The sequence below is a fragment of the Furipterus horrens genome, unplaced genomic scaffold (genome assembly GCF_987537825.1).
Source record: "Furipterus horrens unplaced genomic scaffold, mFurHor1.1.pri manual_scaffold_8, whole genome shotgun sequence".
NCBI lineage: Eukaryota > Metazoa > Chordata > Mammalia > Chiroptera > Furipteridae > Furipterus > Furipterus horrens.
The window spans coordinates 28483322-28511064 of NW_028327178.1; the positions used below are offsets into that span (position 1 = coordinate 28483322).

General features: G+C 40.1%; 1 protein-coding gene across 1 annotated transcript; it reads right to left on the reverse strand.

The window, feature by feature from the left end:
• Window positions 1–961: 961 nt before the first annotated feature.
• On the reverse strand, window positions 962–7663 carry ZNF397 (zinc finger protein 397). Its single transcript, XM_090285658.1, has 4 exons — window positions 7600–7663; window positions 5866–6360; window positions 5452–5590; window positions 962–2874 (listed from the first exon to the last, which is right to left on the reverse strand). Exons 2-4 carry the CDS (start codon window positions 6277–6279, stop codon window positions 1829–1831), a joined length of 1599 nt encoding a protein of 532 aa, XP_090141784.1. The 5' UTR covers window positions 6280–6360; window positions 7600–7663; the 3' UTR covers window positions 962–1828.
• Window positions 7664–27743: the final 20080 nt, after the last annotated feature.

The following is a 27743-nucleotide window of genomic DNA, read 5'->3' on the forward strand; positions in this document are numbered from 1 at the left end:
CCTATATAAAGACTATCTCCATTTTGTAATATACGTTGTATCATTCCTACTTAGTTTGTCCTACTTTTTTCAACTTGGGTCTTTCTCTGCGGAAAACAAGAGCTGAATAGCTCTTACTATTTTTACATTTTTACCACCTTGTCCAAATATGATGCTATCCCTTCTTTTTTTTCACCTTCTCTTCAAGCACAGGCACTTAGCCCTCGTGCCGTTCCTACTGGTTAGGGCATGCTCATCTGTGTGTGTCCCAACTGGAGCACTCCTCTTATCTACCCTCATGAACACTTTTCCTATGCACAAGATTCTGATTCCCATAGATTTCTATTTTTGGTAAGGTGTTTTAACTCCAATCTATTAGGTATTTTGAATAACCTATTTTTCTGTTGCTGACTAACTAGCCTGTCCACCTTTCCACATTGCACTTAAGAAGTACCAGTCTAGGGATGCTTTTCCTGCTGGTCCCTGAGAAGATGGTAGTCTCTGGATGGACCATGACTGTTACTTTCTGTTGTCACTTCCCTTTAGCATTGTCTTTAACAAAAACACACGAAAGACTGTGAATACTGCAAATATAAGACAAAACTGAACATGTGTGAGGTTCTTGGAGAATAAGTCACAGACCCAGCAATTGACAAAGTATTTTTTTAGCACCTGAGCCCCAGGGAGTGCACTAGGAACTATGAGGGTACAGTCCCGGAAACAAATGCTATGGTACCCTTGTCCATAGCAGCTTTGACCAGAACCTTGGAATTTGGGAGGAAGCTGACAGTAGCTCTGTTAGTCTTAAGAACCAAAGATGTCCTTATGTCTGGGAGAGGGACATTTAGAACTCTTAAACCTCTAGGCTGGGCTCTTCCTGACCCCCACCCCCACCTGCCTGAAAGGTCTACCCTGCCTACAGGGAGGCGAGGAAACCACATCAACCCTTTTTCTGGGTCGTCCTAGATGAGGACAGAACTTCTCACTGCCCTGTGGTGGGAGGACTCCAGGTTTTGTCTACTAGCAGAGACTTCTCCACTGCTTAAGTGATCCTGGCTATAGCCATCCTTCTCTTACAGACTGGACTCCACTTCAAAAGGATGTCCGCAGGAATGCTCCACACAAAGTGGCCTTTTAATTTCTCAGATGTGCCACTTTCTTTCTGACCTTTGTCTATTGTTCCCTGGCCTGCCTACCTCCTTCAGAAGCCTTCCTCGACCCAAGGTTGGGTCAGGTACTCCTTAATGTCATATAGCACTGATTAAACCAGTGTGATTGCCTGTCCATAAAACTGAAGAGATGGTCTTTATTTTCCATTATACCTAGTTTCTGGCACAAAACAGGCACTCAAAAAATAACTGCTGCATAAATTAACTTGTATTCTTTTATCTCATTTCCAGTCTGCCCTGGGCTCCGTAAGTCATTGATGAAACCATTTTGCCATCTGTCTTGCTGTTATGTCACTGTTCTTAACTGATTAGTGATCCCCCAAATCTGGCATACCAGCAATCAGATGCAGTGACAGAGCCTAGGTGGCTCTACCCTCTTCATGACATTCTCATGGAAAATGAGGTTTCAATGTAATAGTCCCATTTTTCCTATTTCCTGAGTATTCCTAATGGTAAGAGAAACGCTAGAAGCAACGATTCTTCCATCTGCTGTTCTGACGAGTCATAGGAAAAGCTTTCAAAGGACAGTATACATGTGCACTGGAAATGCTGCATGAAGTTAGAATGGCTTGAGACCTAGTCACTGACACCTTCCTGGAGTCTTGCTCAAAGTAAACCCTTCTGACTAACAAAGACAGAAATGTGATTGAACTATTTACAATAGTCATTGTATTCAAAAGTTACTTTATAGTATGGACTCTTTGATGGCGCATAAGGACTGATCTGTGCCTGAAAACCTTCCCGCATTCATTACATATATAAGCTTCATCCCCAGAGTGGATTCTCTGATGCTGAACAAGGGCTGAGCTCCTTTTGAACGTTTTGCCACATTCACTACACTGATAAGGTTCCTCTCCACTATGAATTCTCTGATGTCTGATGAGGTTTGAGCTCAAACTGAACGCTTTTCCACACTCATTACATTCATAGGGCTTCTCTCCACTATGTATTCTCTGATGGGTTATCAGCTCTGAGCTCTGCCTGAAAGCTTTTCCACATTCGTTACATTCATAAGGTCTCTCTCCTGTATGAATTCGCTGGTGTCTAATAAGCTTTGAGCTTTGGCTAAAGGTTTTCCCACACTCATTACACTCATAGGGTTTCTCACCAGTATGAATTCTTTGATGGATAATGAGATATGAACTTTGACTGAATGCTTTGCCACATTCATTACATTTACAAGCTTTCTCACCAGTGTGAATTTTCCGATGTCTAATGAGGGCTGAGCTCTGATTGAAGGCTTTCCCACATTCACTACATTCATATGCTTTCTCACCACTATGTATTCTCTGATGAATGATCAGATATGACCTCAAACTAAAGGCCTTCCCACACTGATTACATTTATAGGGCTTTTCTCCGGTATGGATTCTCTGATGTTGTGTTAGAGAGGAATGCTGTTTAAAGCTGTGCCCACATACATCACATCTATAAGGTCTCTCTTCTGTAGGAACTTTCTGATATGTTACCGAGTTTGTACTTAGAATCAAGCTTCTTTGAGGCTCAAGATGGTCTATCTTTCCTAGAGATTTGTGAGTGAAGATTACTTGACTAAAACTGCCTCCTTGGATAGGGGATCTTCCTAGTTTCTCCCCTGAAGCACTTCCTTGCTGCCACTCTAAACTGCTTTCATGATCACTAAATCCTCCGAATACAAGTTCCTGGGGAAGTCCTGCTTTTTCGCCTGAAATGTCCTTCTTTGTCGTTGATTCATTGTTTTCACAATCTGAAATGATAATAGCAAAAAACAGATTTTTAATTTCCCCACTCTCAATACTTTCTGTGAGAGAAAACAGATGCTTCTACCTATAAAAGATGTCACAGTCCACATATAGCTTTTCTTTAACTGTTCATAACAGGGTCCTTCCTCCTTTCTAATACCAGGGCCTACATCTTCACTTTGCAGTTTATTCTCTCATGCCTGAGATTTCAAAGGATCAGTTACCACCTATTTCTTTCCCAGTATTTTCAGTCTCTTTCTCTACTGTCTCCTTCCTGTTATGAGCATTTAAGTATGCTCAAGTCTCACTCATCTTTTAAAATCAAGTTCATTGCCTACATAACTCCCTCATGAAACCTCATTCCCATTCAGAGTAAAGCTCCTTAAAAGGGTTGTCTGTACTATAATCTGGTTTCTTCCTTACCCATATTCATACACTCTCACCAAGGTCACCAGCTTCATGGCTGCTTAACCTAATGGATACTCTATGGGTCTTAGTTGGTCTCTCTGTAACACTGATGCTGTAGACAACACCTTCCTTCTAGAAACAGCTATGTTAGCCTAATTTCTACAGCTGTTCCTTCTTAGATTTAAGGCCAGTCACTCAAACACGAGTTCTTTCAAATTTTGTTCTGGGCTCTCATGTATCCACACTCTACAAATTGTCTACCTCCTAGACTTCAATTACTAATGTACTGATGTTATAAGCTAATCAGATCCCCAATTCTATCCCAGTTTTTTCTGTTAAGCCCTAGACTCTCATATCCAATGCTAACTGGGCATATTACTTGTGAATATTTCACAAACACCAAAATGTCCCAAACTAAATACATCATCAATGTGTTTTTTCCCTTATGTTTTCCATTTATATGAATTGCACCACTATTCACCAAGCTGTTTAAGATTGAAACCTGAGTATCATTGTCACCTCCTCTCCACATGCAATTTAGATACTGATAAGAAGTCAGCTTTGATCTTCCCCACCTCTCACCGGAATACATTGTAAATTACTCATTGTGGCCACGTGGATTACAAGTCCTTAACAGGGCTCTACTCTTGCCTTCAAATGCGTTCTCCAACCTGCAACTAAAATTTTAAATACATATCCAATCATGTCATTCTCTTGTCCAAAACCCTTCAACTGTACCCCACTGCACTGCACAAACTAATTAGAATGACACACAATCTGGGTGCCATTTTTCTCTATAGTTTCTCTTACCACCTCTCCCTTTGACTTCTCTATTCAAGTTAAATTGAATTATCTGCAACTCCCAGAATGGACTATATTCTCTCACCTTCAGGAATCTGTGGCCTCTGCTTATGTGATATTGTAGTATAGGAAATATATATTTGTTCTTTATTCCCAGTTCCTGAAACAGTTTTTAGAACCCTTTAAATTTCCTAAGTGGTCGAGGTGAGAGGAGTGTCTTGTCATTTATAATATGCACCTACCAGCCATACTTGGCTTACACTATAGGAACCAACCAAGTGATTAGAGAGTTGGAACTTTCAGCCCCATTTCCTGACCTTCAGGGAGAAGGGCTGGAGACTGAGTTAGCTAATCACCAGTGGCCAACGATTTAATCAACTATGCCCATGTAATGAAATCTCCATAAATACCTTAAACAAAGGGGTTCAGAGAGCTTCCGGGATGATGAATGCATCCAAGTGCTCAGAGAATGGCACCCCAACCTTGACAGCTACCGAAGCTCCTGCACTCAGGACCCTTTTGGACTTCACCCTGAGTACTGCTGATTCATTTGTATTCTTTACAATAAAGCAGAAATAGTAAGTAAGGTGTTTCCCTGAGTTCTGTGAGCCATTATAGCAAATTATGAAACGTGAAGAGGGGGTTGTGGAACCACTAATTTACAGCAAATCAGAACTGTGGGTAGTCTGGGACCACTACATGCAACTGGCATCTGAAGTGGGGGGGCGTCTTCTGGTATTAAAATCTTAACCTGCAGGTCTGCACTGATTCTGGGAAGTTAAGTGTCAGAAGTACTTAATATGAGAGGAAAGCCATGTATCTGGTGTCAGAAGAGTTGAGAAATAGTTGTTCTCTTTAGCTTAGGATACTCTTCTTCCCACCTATTTACCTGGCTTTTTCCTAATTATAGTCCAAGTCTTAGCTTAGATGTCTTTTCCTTCAAGATGTATTCCTTGAACCTCTAAGGGTTGGGTGCCTTTACATGTGCCCCCATAGTACCCCATGCCTACTGTCTGTCTATAATTTACTACACTATACTGCAATTGCCTTTTTGCTTGTCTACCACCCCATCTAGCCTGGAAGTTCCTTGAAGACAGAGACCCAATGCCTGTCATCATACCAGACATGTATTAGTACTCAATTAAGATATATAATGAAGGAATAAGTAAATAAATGACAGGGAGACTGACACAAGGAGCCTGACTGCAATTTGTGAGGGTTGCCCAATACAAAGCTGCTAAAATGAGCCCCTCTGGCCTAGAATAGTAATAGTGAGGTTTATGTGTGGCATGTGTATAAAAACAACTAATTCTGCATCATCAAAGCCAGAGGCATAACTGATGACAGTTCCCAGGTGATTTTCTATTTCTTACCACTTTGGGGGGAAATGCAAGGTTCTGAAGGTTTCAGCTGTGTCTTTAATGACTGGAGTTGTATGTTTAGTTCTTGGGCCGCTCCAAGACTTGTCAAATCCTTCCATGGTACTGCTGGTGCTCGTGGGCTAGCTGGGACCTGAAATCAGTAAAATATGGTTAGCATTTCGAGAAAATCCCTAGGGGAATGCTTAGTTAAAAAATCTCAGAGGTCAAGAAAGACATCTCCAGAGGTGAGGGATAGGGAAAAAAGAACAACTTAAGGATAGAGAGGGGCATGGCCTTAGTAGTCACCTGTAGTCACCTCAGAGTTATGGTTCAGTAGAAACAAATTTTCATTCTGTTATGAGGATACCACATGCTCCAGTTTATAAATTCCTTTTCCCACAACATAGTGCATCTCCCTGTTCCCACCTGCTGCCCTGGATCATCAAATTCCCTCTCCAGATCCTCCAACAGAGTCACAGCTTCTTCGCCACTTTTTGGACTATGTTGCTGAACCCAGACCTGCAGCTCCTCAGGCAAGATGCTCAGGAACTGCTCCAGCACCAGCAGTTCTAGGATCTGCTCCTTCGTGTGCAACTCTGGCATGAGCCACTGATAGCAAAGCTCCTGGAGTCGGCCCAGTGCCTCCCGGGGCCCAGGTGTCTCCTGGTAGCAAAACTTTCTGAATTGCTGGCGAAACAATTCTTGGCAGGATCGGGTACTCCCATTCTGCTTTAATTTCTGACCCCAGGAAAGGCTTTCTTCTACTTTCACTAGTATCAGTTCTCGTTCCTGAGGATTCTGAGGTACCAGAGTTGAAACTGCTCTGGATTCCACAGCCATTTCGGCCTGAAACAGTGGTTCAAAAAGCACACTACAACTGGGTTGTCTACTTCAGAAATTCTTTGAGTAATCTCTTCTTTCCTGAAGGATATAAAAGCATTGTTATCTTATAGCAGTGAAAAATAATCTGTAAGAACTTATAACAATAAACATTAGTCATCCCAGTAGCATACTAAAAGGGAGCAGATTTGAGATCGTAAATAAGTAATCAAGTGGCAAACTAAACATCACTCATTATTCACTGTCTCCTATTTTGTAGAATTTCTACCACTAATTCTATAAGAAATTATTTTAGAAACAAAGGAATGCAATATTAACACGAGTCACATACTGAGAAATTTCCTTTTTGATTCTCTTTCAGTTCTCATTGAGGAGAAAAATCTGCCTTAAACATGTATGTAAAACTTGCAAAACTCCCTCTTTAATAAAGTCTCAGACTTCCAAGGGTAACAGTATCTAGCTAGGACTTAATGCTGATTTAAAAAAATTTATTGTTAGTGACCTATCTATGGCAAATAATGTTGATTCATTTAAGGTAGTAATAAAACTTTTTAAAAATGCACATTAAACATTAGTTGATTTAAATGAAAATATTGTTCAATAGTTGCCATTTGATCAACTATGACATTCATGGAATTTCTTCAATGAACACTGAGAAGCTTACTATGGGCTCTGTCGTGAGCTGAGTATTAGGATACAAAGGTTTTAGCTCATGGATAAATGAGTCTACCCAGGAATAATCAAGTATTTGTTAAATGCTTATCATGTGTTCAAAACGATGTCAGCTATAGAGACACAGAAGTGAAAAGGTCAATCTCAGCTCTCAAAAAGCTTCGAATATACTGGAGTAAACATGTTTCACAAGTGAAAATGGCAACAAGTATGTATTAAATTTTCTTATACAAATTGAACACGATCTGATTTTAGGATCGGGGAATACTGATGAGGGTGTGCCCTTGAATCAGTAGGACAGTAAAATTTAACCCTAACACTAACATTGAGATTAAAATATTGACGCTACAAATCTATGGTTTACTAACCAGCGTGGCCGTACTAGCCTTTCTCTTTTTATATCCAGATTAAATCACAGAATTTGCAAAATCAGGGCGGTGGGGGAGTAAGTGCCCTTTCCCCTGGAAAGCAGGGTCTTGAGACCTGGCCTCATCTGCGTCCCCAAGACCCGAGCAAACGCCGCCCAGACAAGGCGCCGCGACCCGGGAATGGGCCAGGCCGAGCAGAGGGGCTCTTCCATCCCGCGCCCGCCGTCCGGGCCGCAAGCCCTCCCAACCCTCCCTTCGCCTCGGGGCCCGCATCCCTCACCGCAAAGCCCAAGAGCGGCCAGGGACCAAGCCGCCGACCCAGAGCGACTAGCCACAAAGACCGGAAGTGCCCTCCCGCGGCTTTCCGCTCGCTATTCCTCCAGCCTCCGTTCGCCCCGCCCCGTGCTCACAGGCAGCCAATCAGCGCTGTGGATCCTACTTTTCCCATCGCCTTCCCTCTAGCCGCGGGCCCCGCGGACCGTCGAAGCCCTGGCGTAGTGGCGCAGTGAGGCGAGGGTCGTTGTGAGAGGGAGCTCCCCCTCACCTTGGCTGCCTCCTACCCATCTCCATGCGCGATGACTCGCCATGCTTGGTGTGACATCACTCCCGATTCATTCTACCGCCAATGTTTTAGAAAAATGTTCCTATTTTCCTGTATTTCTAATGCTTTTCCAGTAACTGACAAGAGTAAACACGTGGATAAACAGGTCGAACAAAAACTAACAACCATGTTTGTTGCCCTTCTGTTCAACAACTCTGTGCTGTAGCTATGTTATCCCCATGTCACAGCCATAGACACTGTCCAAAGTCAAGCAGCTTGCGATCAGAGACACTGAAGACCCTGCAGCTCACAGTCGCTGTGTTTTCCCAGACTCTGCCCCTTTAAGGTGGGATTTTCCCATTTTTCAATGGATCCTAGCTGACATGAAGTCTTAGTATTTAAATTTTCCTTTGGCCATTTGGTAGATGAAAAATGATGTCACATTATTTTAAACTAGTTAGGTTGTGGATGGGGTATTTCCCTCTCACGTTTATGGACCATTTATGTTTCTTCAAAGAAATGGTTCTTCCCAATTTTAAAATGGAGGTGTCACTTTTTCTTTCATATTTGCCAGAGATTTTTACTTGCTAAGGATATCAATTCATTTGTTGCAAACATTTCCCTTTTTATTTCTGTTTAATTATTTTTTTAAATGTTAGTATAAGGTAACAAATGAAAACAAATTCTCCTTTGTGAAGACAATTAAAACACACCCATTTGGGGAAAAATCATTAGCATGCAGAGCTACTTGTGATTTACTAAATCATTCTTAATCATTGCGCAATGACTATGACAATTTTACAAAGCAAGAGAAGAAATAATATCACCTTGTGTTTCAGTTATCCATTGCTGCAAAGTGACCCCATTGGACTTAGAAACTAACACTAGCAGGTGTTCTTACTGCACCCGATTCCATGGCAGGCACTCAGGCAGGGCTTAGTAGAGATGACTAGTGGCCACCTTATCAGATGTCAGCTAGTGTGGCTTCACTCCCATTGCTGTGCTCTTGGGGCTGCCTTGTGTCTGCAGTTATTTGATTCTTCTCTGGAAGTCTCTCTCATCATTCAGGAATTTAGCCTAAGTTTTCTTACATGGCAGTTGGTTCTCAAGAGAGTGAAGGAGGAAGGGAAGGAAGATACTAGTTTTCTTAAGGTCTAGGTCTGGAACTGGCATTGTATTACTTTTCTGAATTCTATTGGCAGAAGAAGTAGATTCACAGGAAAGGGAAACAGACTGCTTTTTAATAGGAAGAGCAACTTGAGCATTGGAAAAAAAATTAGCAGTTGCCTTGACCTCCAATCTACTGTACTTTTTGTTATGTTGAGAAGCCTACTTAGGAGTGGAACTGTTGAAAGAGAGAAGAAACACTTTCAACTACAGGAGTAGAAAACTTTACCAAATGTTCTTATTGCTTGAGGTTTATTTTTATTACCCCACATAGATAGATGCATGAAGGTAAGGCCATTCCGAGGGTTGGTTAATTACCATGGCTTGGTGATATTGTCTAGGAACCAGATCCTTCCCTTTTTTTGCTTCCCTTATGGTCTCAAAACAGCTCTCTCAGTTCAGATTATAGGTGATTCCCAGAAGCAGAAAAAGGGAGCACCCTTATCTTCTGCCACTTTTTGAAACTAAGGAAAACCTTTTAGCCCAGCAGATTTTCCTTCATATCTTATGAGGTTAAACTGCTTCAGCTGTCTAGGCCTATCACCAACAAGGGGTGTGAAGTGGGGCTGGGGGGTGAAGTCTCCATAATGGACGTATGCCAATTGAGAATCATATCCCAGAGCACACGAGAGGCCAGCCTCTCTTGAAGGACACTGACAATCTGGGGAAGGTGAACCAAATAAGGATGTTAGGAAAATTGGTTTCTAGTGCTTGACCTGACTGAAGCCATCTTAAAAAGCAAGTTGCTCTCAGTGATTACCAGTTCACCCTGAGAGGAGTGGGCCATATTACCTGAAAAGAATGTTTTATATAGAAAAGTAGGCCCATTAATGTTTATTGCTTTGAATACACAGTGCTTAACAAGCATGTGCCATTTGGACTACAGCCACCTGCTTAACAAACATGTGTTACGTGGCTACAAACCACCTACTTAATGTGCACGTGACACTTGGCTACAGGTCACCTGTGTTCTTGGAGGCTATGATAAAGCTACGTCCTCTTGGGTATGAAAATTCACTATCTCGCTGCTGTGCGGATCTCCGCTTCTGTCTTAAGTTCTCCTAATAAACTTTAATTCTTGAGCCATCAGCCTCTTCCTTCAATCTGTTGGCCTTATAGAGGTTGGTTTTAGTACACCTTAGAAAGTTTTCCTAGCATAGGGTTATGTTAAGAAGGAAGAAATGTTAGACAGGAAAAGAGAATAGATGGATGAATGTTGTCTGTGTAATGGTAGCATTTACCTCAATAGATAATCTCATTTCTTACTTATATAGGTAAGAAAGTGATGCACCGGGAAAAGTTCAAATTCCTATCATTTCTTATAAGATGGCATATACTATATTTAAAATATAAATCAGTTTAGTTGCAAGAGTCTGAAGATTGAGAGCTAATTTCAAGGACTTGGTTTAAATTCCCAGCAGGATAGCAGCTGATTACCTTTGAAGAGCCTGGACCAAAAATTTCTACTTACGTGATGTTTTAGTCCATTTGGGCTGCTAAAACAAAAATACCATAGACTCAGTGGCTTATAAACAATGGAAATTTATTTCTCACAGTTCTGGAGGCTGCAAAGTCCATGATTAAGGCACCCACAGATTCAGCATCTGGTGAGGACCCACTTCCTGGTTCATAAACTGGTGATTGGTGAGTACAGCTATTCATTCAGTCAAATTCAATGGCTTGAATTACTGTTTTGTTCAAGGGTGCTCTGCTTCATGGTCTTCAACAAGTGAGATAAGCTTACTAACAGTCTCTTAACCGTGAGCCACTATTCAGTAATAAAGGATAGAGAAAATGGCTTCTGATGCTTAAGGGAAACGGGTCATTCTCTCATTCAGCAAATAGTATTGAACATTAGTATATGTGAAACACTGGTATGAAAAGTGAGGGATTCAAATGGAATAAAAGATAAGCGTCTTCACTTTACTCACCAGTTATAACTTCCGGTTCTCTCTCTGGTATGGCCTAGCATACGTATGTATCATACAAGAGAGCACTGGTGCTGGTAAAGTAATTAAAAAAGGTGGCTCTGATACCTTGCAACCTACATAAACAAGCCAAACCTAAGCCAGAGATGATAGCAGTAAATGCCTCAGGTTAAGAAGTCAGAACTTAAGAATAACTATCACAAGTTGCCAACTAGGCTTTCTCTAATAAGGCAACCACTTAAGCTATAGCCAAGCAAAGATCTTCCTTGCTCTGCTCTAGAAAGCCTTTCTTACCCTTAGCTTCTGCTGGTGGAGTGCCTGTAGTCAATTTCTGTTTGGTGCTGCCTGATTCCCATGGATGTTTGCTCAAATAAACACTTCAAAATTTTAATGTACCCCAGTTTATCTCTAGCAGTGCTAAAACTAGTGATTTTAAGTGTTTGAAGGATTCAAAGAAGAAGAGTATTGCAAAATACTGGGTTGGCCAAAAAGTCCATTTAGTTTTTTTCTGTAAAATAAAAGACACATTTTTTATTTTCACCAATAACTTTATTGATTTGGATATTTTGAGTATCTCCTGCTATTGGCTTCTAGTGGGTAGAGGCCAGGTGTGCAGCTAAACATCTTACAATGCAAAGACAGCCACACAGCAAAGAATTATTTGGTCAAAATGTCAATAGTACCAAAACTTCTCAAACCACTTTTGACACATTTGGTCAGTCACACATCTTCTCCATACACTAGGCAAATCTTTTTTTGCATTTCAGTTGCGCTTTTACCTTTTTTGAAATATAAAGCATAATATCACCCTGCCCAGGCTCTGTAGCTTCAGCTTCACTGGAGAGGACACTCCAGCATCATCGCAAGATGTCGATTCAACACGGGAGGGGACAGATACCGTGTCACTCCCGAGTCGGACTGCACAGCCATTCTCGGCGATGCAGATAGACTCTTGGGAAGCTACACCATCGTCTCTCGAGACGGACGGCTGCCGACGAAAGCATAATATGCCGAAAATGTTGCGTATTTTCTTCCATCTTCAATATTAAAATGGCTGCACAAAAATTCACCAATTTTGATGAGCTTTAAAAAAATAAATGCTGATATGACCGCTGTTACAATACAATCTAACAAAATTGTTTTGAATGAAGTTAAAGGCAACTAAGCACTACTAGAGCCATTGTATGGAAAAAACATAATGGACTTCTTGGCCAACCCAATAAAATTTTTGAATAATATGCTGAGAGTATTTGTTTTAACCTGGGGTTTATTTTAATTGGTATAGTAAGATGAGAGGCACAGAGACAACAGCCTTTGAAAGAAGTTCCCCAGAGGGTGGGAGGCACTGTATGCCACACAGGGTCACATGGGCTCACTCAGGGAAAAGTGGAGGAGTGGGGGGAGGAGGGAGAGAGAATGAACTGGGACTAAACCTTTATCATTACAGTGCTCAGAAGTAGGTAGGTGAGGACATCCCCTATTGAGCAGGAAGCAAACACAGAGTTGAGGCTTGTCGTTGGAGGGTTTGTGTATAAGATTTCCAAATGCCTAGTGGTGGAGGTGTTTGTGAAACAAAGAAAGAAAGAAAGAAAGAGAGGGAGAGAAGGAGAGAAAGATAAAAATAAAGAGAGAAAGCTCTTGGGCTGTTAGCATGGCCCAGTGACTTCAAGATACAAGTCATCAATTAAAGATTACCAAGAACAGTTACTACACTATTATATTCCGTTACTATTACCATGCTGTCACCAGTTTAGCCTTGTATTTTTTAGAGACAGATAATAGATATGGTAAGGGAATGAGACAATGCCTATTTGTAGTATCCAAGACAGTAAGCAAAGGCCTTATTACTAAGAAGTTGTTTCTCTTTGCTTTGGTGTCAAAGCCCCTGAGGTTGCTCATGAAGGTACACTTTTGCATTTACCAGGCCTAGAACAGAGTTAAAACTACAGATAGGCTCTTACTCTTCTTCCACTTTTTCTTCTCTTTTCAGGTTAAACACAATGACAGATCCCATCCTAGGTCTTAATCCTGTCAGCCATTTCAGGAAGATATGCCATTAGGACTCTATTCTGTTAGATGGGTGATTCAACAAAGATTTGTTCTAAAACTAGGGAAAGTAATGAAAAGAACAACTCGGCTAAAGAAATGAAGTGAAATGTTTTCTAATGGTTTTGTGGGTAGGAAACTTGAGAGCCTAGAGAGAAAGAAAGCTTTTTAAAAAGAGCTGTAGGACTTGAGTGTTAAAAGATACTTAACTCGTTTCATTATACCTATTATTTGTGGTAAACTGGATATGTTTAAAAATCTAATTTGGTTGTCTTGAGCTGTTATTATTTGCTTACATTCTTTTGCTGTAGCAATCTAGAAGATTTCAATTAGGTTTCAATTGAATTTTCTTTTACACAAAAGTTAATTTATTGAAAACTCATTCTGTTCAATGGTCTAATAAGAAAATAATTTCTCTAAGCTTGTTAGGCAGCATGGTGGTAAATGACTAATTTATATACTACCCAATGTAATCTTCAGTCCTCTTGAATGTCAAATACTATATACTTTTATTTTAAATATTTTTCGGGAGGTACAACTTAATTTGCTTATTTTTTTCTGGATTTTTCTTGCTTTTAAAAATTTATTTTATATTTCATTCTTATGACTGGGATTATTCTTTATAAATGGCTAATTCTTTTGGTTATATTGAAAAGATTCAGTTGAATATCTTTGGGCGGAACTTCCTTTATTTATATAACCAACCACTTTGAAATTTGTGATCATATATACAGAGACTGCAAGTTGAATTTCATTACCAAGAGTGGAAATGAGTACCCAAAGGAAACATTTGGGGCCAGCACTTTGGGAACAAATGGGACAAGCGGGTATGGGCAAAATAATATATTGATTATAAGTTCAGGGTCTGGAGCAAGACTGGGTCATTTCCCTGACCTTTCAATTATTAGCTCTGTAACCTTGTGCATATTTCTTAAATTTTCTATGCCTCGGTCTTGTTTTGGAAAAAAATGAGGATAGTTGTAGTACCTACCTCATAAGGTTGCTTTGAGCATCAAGTGAAGTAATCCATTCAGAACAGTGCTCAATGAATGTGTATTGTTGGTGCTTAGGGAGGAAGGGATGAGTTGTTGAGAGTGTGGAGGCTGGAAGAAAGAATATTCCCAGAGATCTGGATTTGCCTGATGGTAAGAATTATTTAGGCTCTTTGTTAAAAACACATTTCTACGTCTTCAATCACAACACCTAAGAAGAATTCTAGAAATTTATATTTTTGACAAATACCTGAAATCATTCTTATCAAATTAGTTAGGGAAACTGGGATATGGTAAATGGAATATGGACTTCTGAGTCTGACAGATATGTATTCTGATTCATTCTTTTTTCATCACTGTGTGGTTGCCTTTCACTCGTGCCCCCATCTGGGGACCTGATGTACAACCTAGTCATGTGCCCTGACTGGGGATCGAACCAGCGACACTTGGCTTGCAGGCCAACGCTCAATCCACTGAGCCACAGCAGCCAGGGCCTGATTCATTCTTTAAACAATTATGTCTAGATGTCCACATGTACCAGGGACAGTTTCAAGTGCTGGACATCCAGCAGAGTCCAAAACCAACAAAAACCTCATTTTTGAGCATATAGACCTTGGGATTCCTACTCAAAGACACCAACTGGGGCCTCCCTGAGTGATCTGAATGAACTGTTAAAACAAAAAATGCTTGTTTTCCTGTTATAAAAGCATTAGGAGTTCATTTAAAAAATCAGAAACCATAAGTCATAGCTTTCATGTTGAGGAGGAAAATTCTCAGTTATCCAGAGGTGTGATGTTGATATTAAATAAAGTAATTTAGAATAGAGGAAACAGTGGTGGGGTTGGTGGTCTGGTGGCGGCGGTGGTGGTGTCCAAGTGTGTTACCTGTAAGTGGGAAATTGAGCCACTTGACCACAGGAAAGGAAATAGGACCAGACTTTCCCTGGGTGTTAGCTTTCTGTATTTATGACTGATTGGCTCGTGTCAAGCCTAATAGGTTGTTTTGACAAATCTCATCAAAATTTCCCTTTGAAAGGGAAATGATGGCAACTGAATTTTAGTTTTCTCTTCCTCTGGGTAGATAGGATCAAACACAGGAATATTTTCACATTGTTGATGGCTTCACTTTGTTGGTATGGAAGAGGAAATATTACCTTTGAGATGGTTTTGTTGGTCTCTTGTCAGGGGATACCAAACAGTAGCTGACAGTGGTTTGAATTCGAGTTCAGTTTAACATAACTGGTGTCCTATCTACTTCTAGGCAACTCTGTTTATTTTGTGTTGTGTTTAGTAAATGAATTAAAGAGCACTAGGTTTAAGAGTAATGTAGGAATAACATTTAATTTAATTTTGAGAAAATATATATTAAACATAAAATACTGCTTTCTTGTGTCTCTTGAGTGTTCAGTTTTTATCCTTTGATGGATAGATTCTGGATTTATTTCACACTGACTGTAGTGGTTTACTATCCTCCCTACTTTTTGTGGTTATGGTTTAAGTACAATATAAACAAACATTGAAAACAAAACTATATTTTTGACAATGTTGTTGGGGAAATGAGGTGTTCTTTATAGTGACATTTTAGACAGCTGATGCTTGCCTCTTTAAGAGCCAAAGTTTCCACATTTTTTGCACATTTCAAATGTGCTGCACATTACCATCCCTGATGAGAGTGTATTGAAAAAAATTTAAGCTATAATGTACTTCTTTTTTCTTTAAATTGATTTTTAAAGAGAGGAAGGGAGAGAGAGAGAGAGACAGGGAGAGAGAGACAGACATCTATTTCTTTGTTCCACCCATTTATGCATTCATTGATTGCTTGTATGTACCCTGACCAAGGATCGAACTCACAACCTTGGTATATCAGGATTCGTCGTCGTCGTCGTCGGCAGCCGTCCGTCTCGAGAGACGATGGTGTAGCTTCTTAAGAGTCTATCTGCACCGCCGAGAATGGCTGTGCAGTCCAACTCGGGAGTGACACAGTATCTGTCTTCTCCCGTGTTGAATCGACATCTTGTGATGACGCTGGAGTGTCCTCTCCAGTGAAGCTGAAGCTACAGAGCCTGGGCAGGGTGATATGGAGGGTCTGCTGTTGCCCGTGCAGCAGACCCCCCCTCTCTTCGCAGCTGAAGGGTCCAAGGGAAAGACGGAGTCAATACAGCTTGGCTTCAGGTGCGCCGCAGGAGTTGCCGGTGTTGACTACAACGTCAAACCGCCTTAGGGACTCCGGCTCCGGATTTTCTGTCGGGGTTTACTCCCTTAGCCTATAGTTCTTCTCGCCAAAACAGTAAAGAAACAGTGAGCCTATTGGCATGCATGCAGAGTTTATTAGTGAATGGGAGAGCAAAAGCAAGGGAGGCCAGAACAAGGGTGGCCAAAGGCCAGGTGACCAGCACCCATGTAGTCAAAGCCCAGGTGGCCAGAGAAGAGAGAGTGGCCAGATGCTGGGAGGCCAGAGGCCCCCAGTGTGACAAAAGGGCCAAGAGGGAAGAGAGTAAGCCCTTTGTTCTGAGGACTTATGTAGTTGGTGGGATGGGGGTGAGGGAGTTACATATAGATTGATGGGTAAAGATGGTACCAGCTTTCCCAGGGAGGCGTGACTACCCAAATGTAAGTATAGTGTGGGGGGTCTGTTAGCCCGAATCCCTATCTTGCTCTAGACTGTTTGTTCATTTTGCATACATGAGGGGAGGCAGGCAGTTAACCGAAGTTGTTTTAGGGGCTTTCCTTTGGCACTGTAATGCCCTTCCCTTCCAGGCCTTGGGATGAATACACAGTCTCAAGGCTTTCCTGTTCCCAGCTAGTGGAGATGACACACACAGACTTCCAAGGCTCCTCTGTTCCTGCACTGTCATAGTTTACTTGTGTTGCTCAGAATGCCTGGCAGCCGTATTGGACCAGGCTTAGGACTACTGGGTCAGCGGGTGAGACATGTCTCCCTTTGCTTTTAACCGCCTGTATTAAGTTCTTTGTTATATTGCAGTGGTGAGGGCCCTGCTTTTGTTTTCCCTCTGGTACTCATTTGACTGTAACAGGATGACATTCTAACCAACTAAGCACTGGCCAGGGTACTATGATTTATTTTTACACTGAATTACAATTTTTGGAAATTATTGAAGCATGGAGATAAGGATACACAGTCACTGCTTATTATTCAGACTGATGCAATCTAGTTGCTTCTTACCATTCCACTGAAGATGAACCTTTGAAGATAGTGATCTTGTTGCCAAATCCAATGGCCTCTTCTCAATCCTTATCTTTTGTGAACTCTAGCATTTGTCACCACTGACAGCCAATACATTTTTAAAAAATTTAGTTTCTAGGGCACTATTTTTTCTCTACCACTACCTTTACACTTTGCCCAGCTAGCTCATCTTCCTACTTCCTTACACAGGCATTTGCTGAGCTCATCTTTAACACTTTTTTCTTTATATATATGTCTTCTCTCAGGGCATGATTTCACTCTGCTACTCATATGTAAATGATGCCCAAATTCATATTTCCACACCTGACTTGCCTACTAGAGAAACAATTATTTCTCCACTCATAACACTTTTGACATCAAATATGTGAGTTTTCCCCAGCAAGCACTTCTCTAGTTCTCTGTATACACCAACAGGGTGTCCTACAATTTGATTCAATTCTGACATTAACTACCCAGAGTAGGCATACACTCCACAGGTTATGGGCTCAGTCTGTGCCAGGAACCAGAAATATATATTTCTTATATCACAGCACTGCATCTACCAAACCCTGGTCTTCTCTTTTTTTTTTTTTTTTTAAATCCTCACCTGGGGACATTTCTTCATTGCTTTTAGGGAGGGGGAGGGGAGGGCGAAGGAGAGGGAAAGAAACATCTATGTGAGAGAGAAACATCGATTGGTGCCTCCCACTTACAAGGCATGTGCCCTGAACGGGAATTGAACCAGCGACCTTTCAGTTTGCGGGATGCTGACCAACCCACTGAGCCACACAGGCAAAGTCTACAAAGCCCAAATCTTAATTTCCAACTTGTGCAGACATCTAACCTGGATGGTCTATCAATGCTTCAACATTTACACAACCAAATCCAATTCAACTTACCTGCCTCTGTTTTAATTTTATCATTAAAAATGAATTATTATTATGGAATTATTATGATAGAATAATTGTTTTACTTTATTAACCCCCCCCTTTTTTTTTTTTTTGCCTCACAGTGTCATGACTAAGCAGAAATTTTAGGGCTAGTGTAAGGGACTAGGAATTGGTCATTTAAAACTCTGCTCCTTTAGAGTCATCATCTGAAATAGCTCAGATTTGTCTTTTCTATTTCATTTCAGGACTTTTTGTCTTTCATGTAATAATAGCTTCTTAAATGATCTCGTTGCTTCCCATGCCTGTTTCTCCTGTGTATTTTTCAGATTGTCGCTAGAGTCTTAACGTTAATTGGCTTATGTAATCTCCTATTTATAAGTCTTTGCTGCTTTGCTGTATCCTCAGAATATAAAGTGCATACCCTTCCCATGCCATTCAGCACCTTTTCCTTCTGACCCACAGTCATTTCCCCCAGGTACCTGGGCACCAAAGCTGAGGCACCATTTCTCTCATCATACTCTATTCAAGTTGCTTGTCTTTGCTCTGACTATTGTCTTTAATGACCATCTTACTTTTGTTGAAATCCTCATCATCCTTCAAGGCTAGTTTATATGTTATTTTCCTCATGAAAACTCCTTCAACCCCCTAGAAAGGGCTCTGTTATGACTTTTATCTCTTGACTTATTCATGTTAGTATTCCTTGAACCCAGCAAAGTACTTTGATTATACTATTCATTTCTTTTAAAAATTAAACGTACTTACTTTTAGAAATCATCCTTAAAACATAGTTATCGGCTGAACTAAATGGCTGGGTTGGTGAAGAATGGGGTGGTCTGTGGGCTTCACTTTAAAACTGATTTCTCTTTTCTATCCTAATGGCTTGGACAGAAAGGGCCCAGAGGTCTGAGAGGGGGGAAACCTAAAATATTTCCCTCAGCCCAAACTAAATATAATGGGCAAAAGGGTTTTGGACAGGCGAGATGTGCCTAGCACACCTTCCTCCAAAGAAGCCCTTTTTTTTCCTAATGTGGAACATTGAAAAATTAATCCCTGCCTTTTGTCATCTAGTAGTTATGGATTGAATGATGTCTTTTAACCCTTTTCGCCAAATCTGTTGCCCCCAGAACACAACAAGGATGCCAGCCTGTTAAACCAAGCACGCCGTTGACCGGAGACAGCCAACTGACCTGGAGTCTGCACGATCCTTCCCCATATGGGAAGGCCACCCTCCCCTCCACACCCCCACTCTTATTAGGGATTTCTGGACCCAAGGGTAGGTAGGACGACGACCATGTCCAGCTTGAAGCAGCTAGAGGATCTTGAGACCTTCGTCCATTGTCCTTTACAAGATTACAAAGGGTCTTAATATCTGAGAGGGAGGGATAGATATTTTTTACAAACCATGGGTATGGACTTGGGGGTGGGATTGCTCGGGGAGGGAGATGCTAGGTGGAGGGGAGTAAAGGGGAGAAAATTGGAACTATTGTAACAATATAATCAATAAAGAAAAGCTGGGGGAAAAAAAAAACATAGTTATCAAAACTTAGTTCTTTATTTGGTAAATTTCCTTTTTTCAGTGTCTTAGCAAACCAAACCAATATCATCATCATTGTCTTCACTTTGACATTTAACAAATGTCTAAACTGCTTGCATGCAACTGGGGTATGGAAAGACCTAACAGTTGGTCCTGCACTCACCAACTCAGTGAATTACATAGTAGACCTGAAGTGATAGTGTGATTCTGCTTTTTCCAGTGCTGTGCTGCCGGAGACAGTGGTGAGGCCTAGCTGGGACTGTGCACAGAAGATGAGAGGCTACACATTCCCCAAGTTTCATTTGGAATTTAAGTCCATAATCTGACTCATACTCTACACATTTCTAAGCTTAGTTGCTACTCCCCTATATAATTTTAAGTGGGTCTCAAATCCATTATTTGTTAAACATCTTTAGTAAGTTTAGTTTTGTGTTTAAATAGCAAGTGATTTCTAGTTTCCTAGGAAACTGCGTGGAAACTGGGAGTATAAATAAATAGAGAACATGTCAGAATCTCATACATTTTTTAAACCAAAGATACCATTAATTAACAGTTTGTATATGTAAGTATGACAACATAGCAGATTAAAATAAAATGAGGAAAACACACAAGTGAATGCATTCTGCTAATGACTGAATAGAACTAAACAAACACAAAGTAACTATTTATTTTTTAAACTCTAACTTGCCCAACATTTTGCTATAATTTTATTTGTCTATGAAAGGATTACATGCTAGTAACAGCCTACAAGTATAATAAAATATGTCAAATGTTGACTGTCACTCTTAGCAGAAGTACAAATGCCATACAATAAATTCTATTTTTACTGAGGCATTTATTTGTACAAAGAATGAGTAAATTAATCTACTTTAAAATCGCTAGTTTTTGTAATCAGATTGTATTATTTTTAGCATCTGTTAGTAATGTAGTTATATATATAAAGGGTATTATAAACAGTAAAAATATATCATATATTAATCATGTTTATTATATTGAAAGGTTATCAAATGCGCGTATGAGAGATGTTTTTCCAGATTACTCAAGCGTTTTTCAGTTTCTTACTTTCTCAAGTTCCCGTTGTTCCTTTCCTCTCTCCTTTCTCGCTTAGCAAGAACCTTGCTAGTTTGTGTTATTTTACCCTTGTGAATTCTGATTCCAAAAAACCTCCGCTGCCTTGCGGCATACCTCTTCAGGGGAAAGGCTAAGGGAGTAAACCCCGACAGAAAATCCGGAGCCGGGACTTCCGGCCAAGATGGAGGCTTAGACGGACACGCTAGGTCTCCCTCTACAACCAGAGAGGAATACAACTACTTCAAAACAAAGGATAACTAGAAATTCCAGAAAATAAAGCTACACGGAAGCCCAACATATGAAGTTATAAACCAGCGGTGCCATTTGGGCAGGTAAGAGTTAAAGAAGGCAAAGCTGTTTGCGGAGCGGCGGGGGGGGGGGGGGGGGGGGGGGGGCGGCAAAAAATCCCGGAGGCAATCAAGCCCCTGGCGTGCGCGACTCCAATCAAGCCCCTGGCGTGCGCGACTCCGGCGCTGGGGAGCAGCCGCAGCATCGCCTTGAACAGTGAGGCCCAGGGGGGCGGGAGGACGGATCCCGGTCTCCTAGCTGAATAACTGTGTGAATCCATCTTGGACCCCCGCCCCCACAGAAAGCACCACAGGGCTGCGAAATAGGTCGCGGACAGGCAGGCGCCTGCCTCGCTGATTTGTGACGCTTACACAGGCACCGCCCCCGACAGCCAGGCCAGGAAAACAAAACGCATCTGTCAAAATGTGGCAGACAAATATAGAGATCCCGGTGGTGCAGCTCACCAGGCAGCAGATAGAGAACCTGACAGATGAACAGATAAGAAACCTGTCAGAGGCTCAGTTCTGGGCCATTGTTATCAGGTGGCTTACAGAATTCACAAAAGAGCAGGAAAAAGATATGAAAGAAGCGAAAAACTTTCATAACGAAAGGAACAAAACCACGTACGAGACAGATGGTGAGAAATCCAGAGTTCATTTCAACAAACTGGAATATGGAGAAGGAACAAGCAGTCAACCAATGCAGCGAGAGGAAATAGGAAGCAAAAATGAGAGGATCAGAAACCTCTGGGACAGCTATAAAAGGCCCAACATAAGAATCATTGGTTTGCCAGAGAATGAGGAAGATGAACTAGAACTTGAAAAATTGAGTGAAAATATAATAAAGGAGAACTTCCCAGACTTGGGGAAGGGAATAGACTTGCAGGTCCAGGAAGCAAGGAGAGTTCCCAAGAGACTGGACCCAGGGAGAACCACTCCAAGACACATTATAATCAAAATGTCAAAAATTAAAGATAAAGAGAGAATCTTAAAAGCAGCAAGAGAGAAGAAAAGAATTATGTACAAAGGGGTCCCAATTAGACTATCAGCTGACTTCTCAAGGGAAACCCTACAAGCAAGAAGGGACTGGCAAGAAATATTCAAAGTAATGAAAATCCAAAACCTACAACCACGAATACTCTATCCAGCGAAATTGTCATTCAGAATAGAAGGACAGAGAAAGTGTTTCCAGGACAAAATAAAACTGAAAGAGTTCATTAGATCCAAACCACTGTTATATGAGAAGTTAAAGGGACTGGTTTAAAAAACAGAAGCTAGGGAGATGAAACAAAGGCAAACGAAACAGGCAACGAGAGTGGAAGAGGAACTGTGGGTACGGGAAGCATATTGGGGGGGAGGTCAACAGGGAGGGGGAATGGGGAGAGGGAGGGAGATGATATAGGAATTGGGGATCATGGTAGGAGGGAATGGAATAGACGGAGAGAGGTTGGGAGGAACTGTATGCACAACTAATGGACATAATCTAAAAGGGGGGGACAACTGGAGGGAGGGGGCCACCGGGTGGAGGGGAGCAGAGGGAAGGGAAAGTGGCACAAATGTAATATTTTAATCAATAAAACACATTAAATCTGAAAAAAAAAAAAAAAAAAAAAGAAAATCCGGAGCCGGAGTCCCTAAGGTGGTTTGACGTTGTAGTCAACACCGGCAACTCCTGCGGCGCACCTGAAGCCAAGCTGTATTGACTCCGTCTTTCCCTTGGACCCTTCAGCTGCGAAGAGAGGGGGGGTCTGCTGCATGGGCAACAGCAGACCCTCCATATCACCCTGCCCAGGCTCTGTAGCTTCAGCTTCACTGGAGAGGACACTCCAGCGTCATCGCAAGATGTCGATTCAACACGGGAGGAGACAGATACCGTGTCACTCCCGAGTCGGACTGCACAGCCATTCTCGGCGGTGCAGATAGACTCTTAAGAAGCTACACCATCGTCTCTCGAGGCTCTGTAGCTTCAGCTTCACTGGAGAGGACACTCCAGCGTCATCACAAGATGTCGATTCAACACGGGAGGAGACAGATACCGTGTCACTCCCGAGTCGGACTGCACAACCATTCTCGGCGGTGCAGATAGACACTTAAGAAGCTACACCATCGTCTCTCGAGACGGACGGCTGCCGACGACCCTTGTGAATTAACAAGCAGGTGATAATTAGTAACAGTGGTGACACTGGATCTAGTTATAAAATTGCTGAAACCATGCAATGACCTATACATAATGCTTTGGAAATACAGTTTGGCTGGAAGCAATAGATAACACTGATTTTTGTTTACCTGTATTCCACAGTCCAACAATTCTTTGGCAGTTGTCCATCCTTAAGGAAAGTCACAGGGTTCTTGATATGTTTCCCTGGAGCATGCTGCCACCTGTTGGCCAGATAAAGCAATGTAACCGCGTAGGATCCTGTTGGAGACTGCAGTATAATTTCTCATTTCCACTAACATCTAACACTTTATGAACACAAAATGTGTGTTTTCAACACCTAAAGGATTCACTAAATATTTTAATTATAAATAAAAATCACACAAAAAACACTAAACAATCAAATAGTTTGGAATACTTTCCACAGAGTTACATGAAGACAAAGATGCTGTAAAAAAATATGCTATTACTTGAGTTGTGTAAATAGAAAGAAAATTAACCTTTGAGAGTTTTATAGTGAAACTCTCAAGGTTCAATTTCTCTTATGCTTATTCAGTCTCGTAAATTTGTCACTGCTTTTTAAAAGCGACAATTTACATGAAAATTAAATAACTTTGGCCTAAATGAAAAAGGTGAATATTTAAAATGTCATTAATTTCTAAAATGTGTGCCATAACACCTAATTACTTTGATAAACAATGTTTGTTACGCACCACTGAGCCAAGCACTCTGCTAGGTTCTGGGACTACTACTACTACTACTCCTGACGCCTGGAAACCCATATATTGTAGAAGGTGACGTGGAGACATCAGTAGAATTCTAAAACAACAGAATAAGGTACTGTATGCAGAGTGCTTTGGGAACATGGAAGGGAAACTGTAAATCCCAGCTTGGATTATGGAAAATAAAAGACAAAGCAGATTAATATAAATATTGTTTAATGAGCACACCAGTTTAGAGCAGACAAAAACAGGCTTACATTTGTTTACCATAACAAATACTTCAACTCCAGTTTTATATTGTCAGATTTCCATCTAAATTTTCCTCCTTTTTCCTTCTCCAAAGGAAAAATGCTTAAATTTAGACAAATTGTATAGTTAACACAATTTATTAACATCCATTGTTAAGATGTAAATAATTTATAACTAAAGCTTAGACAGAAATGATGAGTCTACGAAAGTGTATGTATTTATAATTTCTCTGGGTTTAATATTCAGTGTCTTAGAAATGATCACTTTTGATTTTCACAATCACTTACCAATACTGTAAACTTGCTGCCCCCGTCTTATAATTTAGGTTAATGTTCTGTAAACAACTACTTTTTAAAATTGATTTTTATTTCTTTCGGGATGTGAATTTTGAGAATATAATTTCCCTTCTACTTTTAAATTTATTTTGCTTAAAATGAAAGGGAAAGTTGCCAGCCTGGAACAAATAAATGAATAAAATAAATAAATGAACAAATAAGTAAATATATAAGTTGAATAACTACACACAGTACATACAGGGCATGTACACACAGATGATGAGTTGTTGGAATATTTCTCTCAAGCTTTAGGTCTTTGGTATTTCCTACTAGTCATCTTCCTACCACAAAAGCCATTTTCCCTTCTCTGCCAATTGCCCGCTTTCATTGTCATTTTCTTGTATTTCATGTCCCTTTAAAATAGTGTGGCATTTCTAGATCTCAGAATTTTGTAAGATTCTGTTGTTAATGTCTTTAAAATTTGCTAAAGTATTTGATTATTGTTCCTATCTTAAAGTAAAATGTAACTAATATTTTAGACCGTTGAACGGGAAGTCAGCTTTCAGCATTTTGACCCAGGGGCTCTTTGTAGCATCTTAAAGCTCCCAGCCCTGATTAGAAGGTGTTTACCAGAATATTTTCAGTTTAAAAAAATTGCTTGGGATGCCTTTTAATAGAAGTTAAAATGAATAATAATCTTTTACTAATCTCCTTAAAAGTTGTTTTTAACCCAGCTTTTTAAAACAAATAATTTTTATTTTTTGGTTTAAACAACAGGAATTTGTGGTTCCAGAGGCTGGAAGTCCAAGAGCAGGGTGTCAGCAATTTGGTTCTTTCTGAGGAATTTCTCCTGGGCTTGTACATGGCTGTCTTCTTCCTGTGTTTTCTCTTGGTCTTCCTTCTTTTAACAGATACATTTTTGATAGCTTCAAAAAAAGACATAAAATAAAAAGTTTTTGATATTTACTTCTACTTGCTGCTCACTCTCTGTATAGTCAGTGTTAGAGGTTTATTATGTATTATTCCAGAATTTCCTTGTGCACATATAAGCAAATGTAATATATTTTCTTTTTTTACCTCCTTTACTTAAAGGTACCATACTATATACTGTTTTTAGTTAAAAAACTAATAACAAACCTAGAGATATTTCCGTATTATTAAAAAGCTTTCTCTGCATAACATTCTATCATGTAAAATTTATTAAATCAGAATATTCAATAATCAGCCTCATATTCATGTACATTTAGGTTGTTTTCAAGCTTTTTTTTTTGCTATAAACAATGCAAACACCATTAACCATATACATTTAAAAAATAGGATATTGATCTTTTTGTTTTCTGTGAATACTTTTTCCTCAATAATTCTTTAAAAAAATTTTAGTGTGGGTTTTGTTTGTTTATTTTTTCATGCAGAAGTTTTTGATTTTTATGTAGTTAATTTTATCAATAGTTTCTTCCATGGTTTCTTTATTTTGTATCATGGTCAAAAAGCCTTCCTTACTTCAAAGTTATAAAAGAAATTTTTATTTTCTTTTAGTACTTTTATTGCTTTATTTCCATATCTAAGTCTTTGACCCATTTAACATTCATTCATTCCAGGTTCCTATTTAGTTATTACAACAAATTTATTGAATAGTCTATCTTTTACCAATAAATTTCAGATAATATCATTTTCATATGCAAAATACCCATATGCATTTGGTTTGTTTCTTGGCTTCTTATCTTGTTCCTCTGGGTTTGTCTGGTTGTCCATGTGTTAGTTTTCCTAATTGGCTTTTGATTTATTAAACAGTAATATGGTTCTTGTTCAATGAATAATATGGGATTGTAAACATCCTGTGCTTTGGGAGGCGTATTTTGGTTTTCAAAGTAAGGTGTGAATGAAGTCAGATGGTAGAGCTGCACATGCTGGCACCTTGATAGGCTCAGCGTTTAGTCCTTTTGTGTTCATCCTGCAGGCCAACGTCTTCTTAGATGTGTTAGAGAGATGCTGAAAACATTTTATTAGCCATGCAGGCTCCCAGGTAATAGCTGTACAATTTGGACATGAACTAGATCATGTAAACAATCAAAGATAAAAAGAGAACCTGAGCCCTGGGCAGGCAGCTTGGTTGGTTGGAGCATCCTTCTGTACACTGAAAAAGGTTGCAGGTTTTATTTACTGGTCAGAGCACATATGGGAGGCAACTGATTGATGTTTCTGTCTTGTTTCGTTGTTTCTTTCCCTTCCTCCCTTTCCCTTTCTCTGCCTTCCTCTTTCTCTAAAATCAGTAAGCGCATTGGTTTGACATTAATCAGTTTGAATAAAGTATAGAAACCTTATCTCTTTTTGGGTCCCTTTACTCCTTCACCCTGATTTTTAATGTAATTGTCTTAAATATTTTCTCTGCATACATTAAGAACCACATCAAGTAATGTTGTTATTATTAATTATTTTTGCTTCAACCATCAAGCACAATTTATTATATTTACCTAATTTTTTACTTTTTGTTATTTCTTTCTGATGTTCCAAGATTCCTTTTAAAAAAAAAAACAATTTCCTTTCTGATTCAAGAACTTTTTTTTAGCCATTCTTTTAGAGCAGGTCTGTTGGCAACAAATTCTCTTACCTTTCTTTCATCTGAGAATGTCTGACTTTTCCTTTATTCTGGAAGGATATTTATAGTGGAGACAGTTTTTTTTTTCCTTTCAGCACTTGAAAAAACATCCAGAGTCTTCGTATGTTTCATGTATAATGTTCAATGATTTTAGCTGTGCTTGGCAGCAGGAATAGGCAGAAGTACGGTTATGCTGTCTTGTCCTGGAACCAGGAACCCATGGAATAGTTTTTGTATCCACATTTGGAAAATGGAGACGACAGAAGTTCACCAACATATAGTTGTTTTTTTTTCAAGTATTTTAGAATTATCATCAGGAATTATGATAATGGTATCAGCACAGCTTAGGATATTGGACACAACATCGAGATGCATTTCTGTGGAATGTAAAATGTTTTATTTACCAAAAGGAAAAGACAGAGTACAAATAAAAATGCTAGCCGAACATGCCCAATGTTTATCTATCACCTCTTCTCTTTTGGGCTGATTGCTTTCTGGGAGCTTAATGAAACAGCCTTTTGTGAAAAGAAAGAACCTTAGAGTCGTTTAGGACTTCTATCCAAAATTACACCTGCGAGGTCTTAGTGAGACACACACACGCATGCGTGTTGATTGGAGTTATGTGACTCATGTTACCCAGGGCATCATAGCTGCTCTGCTCGTGTCTAATCTAGTGCCAGACTCCCCAAAGGCCCTGGATCTGGCAAGGCCACAGTAAGATAAAATGCATAGCTGTTTTTTTTAAAAAATGCAGTCCAAGCTGTTCTCTGTAAGTTTTAAGCTTAGAT

What these genes read in the sequence shown, in the direction of transcription:
- ZNF397 (XM_090285658.1), bottom strand. Translation starts at nt 6,279, where the DNA reads ATGGCTGTGGAATCCAGAGCAGTTTCAACTCTGGTACCTCAGAATCCT. An exon ending in TTGATGATCCAGGGCAGCAG is followed by an intron (nt 5,591 to 5,865) that starts GTGGGAACAGGG and finishes TACTGATTTCAG; the next exon opens with GTCCCAGCTAGCCCACGAGC. An exon ending in TTGCATTTCCCCCCAAAGTG is followed by an intron (nt 2,875 to 5,451) that starts GTAAGAAATAGA and finishes TTATCATTTCAG; the next exon opens with ATTGTGAAAACAATGAATCA.